Raw genomic sequence first — 8,803 nt, forward strand, 5'->3', positions numbered from 1 at the left:
TGGCAGAACACATTCGCGAGATCAACAGATCGACTTAAGCAAGAATTGTTTTTGGTGCGTCTCGACAATTATTTGATGGCGAAGAGAAATATTTAATTTTTAAAAGATTATTTACATAAAATTATCGCTTGTTAAAAGTTGTTCAAATAAATATGTTAATTACATGTACACGCGAAGATTTTTAGAAAAATTAGAAGAGATATTGACGACTCGAGATAACGCTGTCAATTGTGACGTGTGTGTGACATAAATTTTTGTTTATTCCGAGACGGATGCTTAATATCGGGATCGTTGCCGACACAAGTATTATCACGAGCAGTCTTTACGTCAATCGATTTTTCATTATTATTACTGATATCGCGCACGACTTACAGTAACTGGCAGTGACAAATCGTCTCGCCGACGAGACAGACATTTAGAGAACTCACGAGATCTTTGGACACAATCAAGAGCCAAGGACGTCGCAACAACGTCTGCGAACGGAAAAGTGTTTCTTTCGTCTTTAACCGACCGATATAAAGACCGAGAAATCAAAATCTTCAAATATTTATGTGTGCCGTGCGATTCCTCAAGAGAATAACAATAAAACGATAAAGAGGAAGGTGCTCTAAATCACCTGTAATTTATTCCAGCTCGCGAAAGACGCGTCGAATCATTAAGAGAGACTGTAATAATCTAATATATATTTTTCATTCACTTTTTATCCACTTTTTATATGAAGTAAAAAATCAAACATTCCGCATGTAATATCATAATACACAAGAAAGTGAGACACTGTGGGAATCGCACAAGTTATAAACCAACCGATATAAGGTTTGTCAACACGAAGAATATTTCAACATGTTCCTCAACGAGACTTTGTTTGTACTGGCGTATACTGCCAATATAATGGCAACCTTGCCCGAGAAAACAGATATAAAAAACGTCAGTGTAGCCGAGAATATCACCACCACAACCTTGTCGCCAGAAGAGGAAGAGAACAAATTTGATCTGGATGATCGTAAGTGTCAGTCTTGCTTCTGAAAAATCTGTTTGATCTTTTATTGTCCGTTAATAGACAATAAATGATAAAAATAGGATCAAAATAATATTTGTTGTTTTTTGCGATAATAAAATAATGTACTATTTTTTTTAAATTAAGCGTGTGACTAGAGAATTAAAATGATCATCCTTGTCGGAAGACAATCACTTTAATAAAGAAAATAAGGCTTACTATTCTTACTGTCACGTGCGATTGTATTAATTGCTGATCCGGACACGAAGACAAAACAGAGTTTTCGAGGAACTGATAAAACTGCGCTCGGAGATATATCGTGAACGTGCCTGATAACCCCTGAGAGAGTAATTCGTAGTAGCGTTTTCTCGTCGTTCGGAACTTGTTGGTCGATATAGTGAAGGACGGCGATCAGTTAGATATGTATGTTTATTTGTGACGCAATATCTGTGCCGAAATTTTGTATAGGGTAACGCGAAATTCCTAACGAGAAGCTTCGATCGATTTTTTGATCAGTGTGATCAGTTTGATCAGAAACTTATGTAGAACATTCTAGATTTTTCTTTTCTTGTCTTTAACGGTTTTTTCAACTCCAGTTGATTGAAATGCAAATGAATCGCAAAACTTTTTGAAGTGCGTTTAATAGAATTTTAAATTGTAGTTTACAGGATCTTCTTTGTAAGTTATTCATATTTATTAAAATTTACAAAAATGATCAAAAATAAGATTTTTTAAATTTTCATGAACATAAAGCACTTAATGATTTTTAAAAATATGATAATTTTATATTTCATTTAGAGAACTTGAAAGTCCATCTTCGAATTAAATATATTAAATTCGGATTTCACTGAATTCTATAGCTATAAATGAAGACTGAAAAAATGTTTATTTAATCAGAATGGTACATGTGGCGATGCTTCGAGCCATACGGTTGCTTCTATATCGGAACACCCTGGTCCGGAGAAAACCGACCAGTATCCACATTTCCGGCGCGCCCGGACAGCATCAATCCCCGTTATACCCTCTACACACGCAAACAAGCTGATCAAATCTACGAGTTGAAGATTGATGACTTTGAAACGATCCGGGGAACGCCTTTGAACAAGAAGAACAATTTTTACTTCATCATCCATGGGTTCCTTGATAACGGTGACAAGACTTGGGTTTTGGTGAGCATGTCGCAAAATTTTGGAGAAAAATTCAAATTTTATAGAGATATAAAAAATACATTATATGAAAAATATTAGAAAGAGAATTAATAAGATATTAATAGATAAAAATTTTTATCTATTTATTAACTTCTTATTATTCTCCAAAACAAGATATATCATATTGTCTTTTTAGCCGTAAAATCGTGTTATCTCTAGAAAAAAATTTGCCTCCTTAATGTAATTGTAAATTTATTAATTTAAACATCTTAATCGATTAGAGAACGATGAAAGAATTACTGCTACGGGAGGACTGCAATGTCGTGATCGTAAATTGGCTCGCCGGCGCAGGACCACCCTACACGCAGGCCGTGGCCAACACGCGGCTCGTGGGCGCAATGACAGCTCGTCTGGCGGCTCAGCTGATCGAGATTGGCGAGATACCGTCTTCGAGGATGCATTGCATCGGACATAGTCTAGGCGCCCATACTTGCGGCTACGTCGGCTACACCTTAAGCAATCAATATGGCTATAAGCTTGGTCGGATTACAGGTACAATTAAATAATCGTGTATAATTTTTAGTACGAATTTCGAGAAGAGCGAGAAAATCTAATACATCTATCAATTCTTTTCGGACTTTTCGATAACTCATACATCGGAAATTTTTCAAGCGATTCGCAGGCGAATCTAAAAAAATGATCGCTTAAATAATCTTTTCAAAAATTACGCGTACAATAAGTAATGTTTTTACGCGAATGATTGCGACTGAAGGAGATGTCGAGAGCCTCTTTACGCGAGGCTTAAGAAGCGTGCGTAACGCAGGAAAGCGTGAGAGGAGGAAGAAAGTAAACTCAGTGAAATGAGTGACAGAAGTATGTAAATTTGCAAAGGAAATGTAATCGCGCACAAACACACACATACCTTTCTTTTTCTCCTTTCTCTCATTTTTCTGACGATCAATGTCGGAGCCGGTCGTTTGTCCCCTCCTGCAGTCGCAAACAGCTCGGAGCATTACGAAGATAGCCGATTGAATCGCAGATGATCAGGATAGCAGTTGTCGCAGGAGTATCTTCCTCGAAAAAGTTGGACGGGCCGGTTCCGATGTTTTATTAATCTTGATAAAAAAAAAAATTAATTGTGATATTAATGATGAAAAAATTGATATCTCTTTTTCACACTTTCTCTCTCTTTATCTTTTAATTTTCTTAAACCTGAAGTCGAAAAGAAAGATCTCACGTTATTTTATTTATATCGTGTATAGTAGAAAAAAAATAACAATAGCCATGATTAGCAAAAATATGGATGCGTGAAGAGAAGGAATAAAAAAATGTTTACCTGTCCGGTCACATCGTATATACGTATAAGTACGTTCGTTTCAACTTTCTATGGGAGTCTTCATTACGCGAGTTTATCATTTAAAGGATCGGTGAAATTTTTGCAAACGTAACGAGCAAAGACTCGAAGAGCGACAATACGATTCGCTGCAGCAAGCAAGTAGAGGACGAGCGATCGTAAAAGCAACGATCGTAAAATACTTTCGTTGTACTTTCTTGCGTGACTCGTGCCGATGAGATTATGTAACGCGCGATATATGCGGGCGATATCACACAAAGATTCGTCAAAACTTGTTTAACGGTTCACCATGTGGAAATTAAGAGAATCATTAGTTCGGAGTATAAATAATCGACTGGAACGATTATTCTCTTCTACGTGACTTAGACTAGCGCGCCTACTTATTACATAATTGACCACAAAACGCAAGAACTCGTTCAGGGAAGAAGCTTTCTCGCGAAATTCCTCTGCCCCTCCTAATCGATGGAATCGAACGCGCCCGATTGGAGGTGGACGGGTTTGGTCGTTACGTAAGCTATCGATCCCATCGGGAACTACCAGGATAACAGAAGGAAACGCGAAGTGTGTTAACAAGGATAACGGCGGGGTTTATAATCGTCATGGCCGCGAAGCGAGATCGCAGAATTCGCCGAGGGCTGGCGAATCGACGCTTTCTCTCCGCCTCGACGCTTACCCCTCGGCGAGGAGAAACATCCCCTAACGAGAGGGAGAAATGAAGGGTATACATTTCGATATATAGAAGCAGGACGTTCGAGGATGGAAACGAGGAAGACGTGCTCCTGGACATTCGTCCGGAGACGAGATTGCGGTAAACAACCGGAATAAGAGAGCACGTTGTTCCAAGAAGTGGCAGAGGAGGATAGCAGGAGAATAGGCCTCTCCAAACAAGGATGAGGAAAATAATGGGATATTATCAGTCGCAGGCGAGAGAAAATTATCGAATCGTTTGCTGTCGATTTATCGCGTATAAATGAATTTCTTTTATACGCCGAGTATTTTCAGTAAAGTTTGCCCGAAAATTTCAAGGAGAATATTCATCCGAAAAACGCACTGATGCGAGAATGTGAATGTAACGAACGAACTTTCTTTTGCGAACTATTAATTTATTATCTCTCGGCAAACTATAAAATAACTTCCGTCTTTATGCAATGCGGCGAAACGTTCGGTAAACCCTTATGTGAGACAAACCGTATATATGTTTTGTATGTCAAACGAGAGATGTGTATCGCTATTAAGATTTATAGAGAGTTATATGTCAATTTTGAGACATAGTTCTATGATAGCCTTCGACTTGACATTTTTACTCGAGACATTGATTTAGAATTCTTGTCGTCACAGTCACGTAACGATTGCTGAATTATTGCATTAACGTTGCTTTTTGTCTATTGAGGATATATGTTGATAATTAATTAAACACATAAAAATGCAAAATACGAAAACACCAGTCGAGAATCTTTTACTAATCTTCTTACATGTCGTGAAATTTTCTTAAAAAAAAAAAGAATATGTAAATCAGGATAAAATTGTCTGTTGATGAAAGGCCTAGATGTTCGCTTCTTTCGAAGTCTGAACGCAGAATTTATTTTCCCTCCGTTATACATATTATTATAAATTCTCATCTACATCGAATCGGAAAATATCGTCGGAAAGCAATGTTCGTTAATGTTTCTTGTCGTAATTTAACACAAGGTCTCGATCCGGCGGAACCACACTTCAGCAACACCTCGCCGATGGTCCGGCTGGACCCAACGGATGCGACATTCGTGACAGCCATTCACACGGATTGCAATCCTTTTATCAGCGGCGGCCTCGGCATTACGCAACCGGTAGCGCACATCGATTTCTATCCGAACGGTGGCCGCAATCAGCCTGGCTGTAACGAGGGTGTGCTCAATTCCATCACCTTGGAACGCGGCAGTTTCTTTCGAGGTAAGCCTTTTATTTAATTCATAATATTTCAACATATATGAAAGAGAAGAGAAATTAATGAGAGATTAAAATACTTTTTTTCAGGAATCAAAAGATTTCTGGGATGCAATCATATCCGCAGTTATGAGTACTTTATCGAGAGCATAAACAGCCCATGCCCGTTCTTAGCTGTGCCGTGTAACTCTTGGGACAAGTTCCAGGAGGGCAGCTGTTTTGATTGCATAAACCAATACTGTCCCAGATTCGGACTGGACGCTCAGCCCGGAAACTATCACGCGGCCGTATACCTCATGACCGGACGTGACAAACCGTTTTGCAGTTAGTAATGATTTATTTATATTAAAATAAAATTTAAAATACTATACATATGTATGCACGAATCGCTTATATTTTTGACATCGAGCTAAATGAATTAAAACTGTCAAAGATTGTAATAGCTGTAATTAATATCACGAAATTAATTATGCGTTTTCGAAATTTCGTAAAAAGTAAGTATTTAATATTGTATAATATGAAGAAGAGAAAGCGAATATATAAATATATTTTGTAGCTATTTTACAAAAAAAAAAATACAGATATATAATATATTTAATTTTCTAATAATTGCAGAAGGCCACTACAAGGTGACGATAAATATCTCCAAGACAGATGAGAGTTTGTTATATGGCGGAGAGGTCGGGATGTTTGTCGTGCGCGCAATTGGCTCGAATGGCAGGAAAACCGAGAAGATGCAGTTGAGCTCGGCCTCAAAATACTACGAGCCTGGTAGTACACACACAATCGTACTACCCGGAGACATCGTGGGCAAACCAAACTCTGTTGAGATTACCTGGGAGTATCAGACTTCGGTCTTCAACCCGCTCACGTGGAGGCTGCTTCACACACCGCGGGCCTACATTGACTCGTTGACCATCAAAAATCTGGAGACTGATCACGAGTAAGAATTTTTCTTTTATCTCGCGATTTTCATTTTACTATCGATGATGTAATATCTCTAGCGGGAAGCGCCTGATTACCCGGGATCCTTGAACACGCGAAATATACACGCAATGTCCTTGCGACAAGCTTTAGAAAGTCATAAATATTCTAATTGCATATAATTTTTCATAATGATAAGCATATTTCATGCTTAAATTATTGCAAATATATCATTGTTTAAATAGTGTTTTGTTTAAAAAAGAAATATTATTTGAAAATTTATTTTTTCTTTACAAATGCATAGAAAATATTTGTGCAGAAATTGACATTATACAAGAAATGTACAGCCTCAATATGTTTATATTTTACTTCAAATATTATTTCGCGTATCTTGTATCTTTATAATTTTTTTATGACATTATAGCTTCAGTGTTTATTTTCTATGCAATCCGCGCATTGTACATCTTTATTACGTTCGAACGTTTCAATAGTGACATTTAAAATCAAAAGGAAAGAGTACTTACTGATCAGAACGAACCATTGACATTTAAAGAGACATAGACATAAAGAGAGGCACATATATCACAAATAATTATACAATAGTTAAGTAATCGACTCTTACATGCATTGCGTAAACTCATCTGACTTTCCTGTTTTTCAGAATCACTCTGTGTCCGGATAATACAAAAACGCTGATCGCAAACCAGCCAAAGATTCTCACCGTGGAAAACTGCCGTAATGCGGAGCACAACACAATCTCGACGTAAAGAATCAATCTCCACACATGCCTTCTTTCTCGTAATCAAGGATTAGATCTCGCTGCTTGAAACTGATAAATTTTTTGAGGTTTCGACATTGAAGATGAAAACGATCTCTATACTTATCCGCGGAAATTATAAAATAAATTTGTCCGCGTAACAAGAAAGTTCATCAAATTACTGAAATTATACTGTAGTTTCAAATTGATGGTCGCAACGAAATTGATGACAAAGGCTGATGACCCTGCTCGTTATTGTAAAATAATATTCGTTGACTGTTATTCGCGTGAAGAAATTTTGAAAGTTCTAAAGCTTCATCTGCTTTTGTAAAAATTGTAGAGAGTAAAAAGATGTCCTTTTATTTTACACAATGTTTCAATATCGATTGAAAGATCGTTGTATAAGGTAGAATTGTAGAAATAATCATTCGGACGACACCTACAATTTTCACAAAACTTTTTATATTTACTTTCATACGAATAACAGTTAATGTCCGGAAACTCTGGCATTTCCGATTCAATTCAAGTTGTTCATTTTGCAACTGTCATAGGTGAACAGCCGATCGCCGAGCGAGGCGAACGCGCGCGAATCACGCATAATAGCGCCGGTTTCCCTCGCAACCAATGGCAAAGTCACGATCCTTTCACTGTCATTATGTGCCTGAGGTCTCATTTTCTTTCTCTCTCTTTCCCTCTTTTGCTTCGACATTTGCTTTCATGCGATGCTGTCGTCGTCGTCGCACCGGTAAATTGCTGACCCCATAATTTATGTTTATAAGTGCATCAATTCCACTTTGTTCGGCCGTGAGAGACTAATCTAATGACGATAATGGCGTAACTAATGACACTTGATGACGCGATGAATTTCGATGTCCCGAAAAGAAGAAAGAGAAAGGAATTAAACTTTCGAGTGCAAGAAAGAATGCATCGTATTCGCGAATTCGACGAAGGACGCAATAATATTATATAATGAGTGTTTGTTTGCTCCGTTACAATGAGCCGTTATAACATTCTGGTAATTTCGCAATTTCTCTTGCCGCGTAGCGAATTACGAAACGCAAGATGGGCGCAATGCGATTTTTGTGTGTCCCAAATGAGTCATGAAGAGTTTACAAACAGTCCTACAAATCAGCTAATTTAACCCCTTCTTTAGATTTTTTTAGACTTGGATCTGATTTTAATTCTCAGAGAGAGAGAGAGAAAGCAAGATTTCATAATCGATAGATTTAGCACAGCGTTTTCCTCATGATGTAAGAAGTAAAATCTGAGGATTTCTAAGTTAAGCTCAATGAGCTAAATTAATTTAATGCGATATAAGAATTATTTAATTTCTAACTAGCGCATATTTATACATAAATAATTCATTATTCGGCATATACGAGTATATAAATTCGGAGCGTGAGCGATTCAATTAAGACAGTTATTTTTAATCGCGAATGTACATACATAAAAAATACAGTTCTTTAATATAATATTTACGCATAAATTATTTTACTCGCTACGTGACTTGAATAACCATTAAACAAAATAAGCGCGTGTCGATATTTTATAAATAAGCTATCAGAACGAGGGGCAGAAACTTTTTATTTCTCATTGATCTTTTTACATACATATTTGAACACTTATATTCGAAAACTTGAAATAAGAGAGATAGCGTGTGTGCGTGTGTGCGTCAGGAAAAAGATTAAAAATCGAAATTAACG

The 8,803-nt window shown here is 37.2% G+C and overlaps 1 protein-coding gene across 2 annotated transcripts; it reads left to right on the plus strand.

The window, feature by feature from the left end:
- Positions 1 to 829: 829 nt before the first annotated feature.
- LOC126852200 (pancreatic lipase-related protein 2-like) lies at positions 830 to 8,572 on the plus strand. 2 transcript variants are annotated; one of them, XM_050596739.1, is made up of 7 exons: positions 830 to 1,000; positions 1,892 to 2,163; positions 2,424 to 2,694; positions 5,186 to 5,425; positions 5,510 to 5,743; positions 6,035 to 6,362; positions 7,005 to 8,572. In XM_050596739.1, the coding sequence occupies exons 1-7, from the start codon at positions 841 to 843 to the stop codon at positions 7,108 to 7,110; spliced, it is 1,611 nt and encodes a 536-aa protein (XP_050452696.1). In that variant the 5' UTR covers positions 830 to 840; the 3' UTR covers positions 7,111 to 8,572. The 2 variants fall into 2 exon arrangements, with proteins under 2 accessions (XP_050452696.1, XP_050452697.1); XM_050596740.1 differs by lacking the exon at positions 830 to 1,000 and adding an exon at positions 1,245 to 1,417.
- The last annotated feature ends 231 nt before the right edge of the window (positions 8,573 to 8,803 follow it).

Source organism: Cataglyphis hispanica, chromosome 10 (genome assembly GCF_021464435.1).
Source record: "Cataglyphis hispanica isolate Lineage 1 chromosome 10, ULB_Chis1_1.0, whole genome shotgun sequence".
Classification (NCBI taxonomy): Eukaryota; Metazoa; Arthropoda; class Insecta; order Hymenoptera; family Formicidae; genus Cataglyphis; species Cataglyphis hispanica.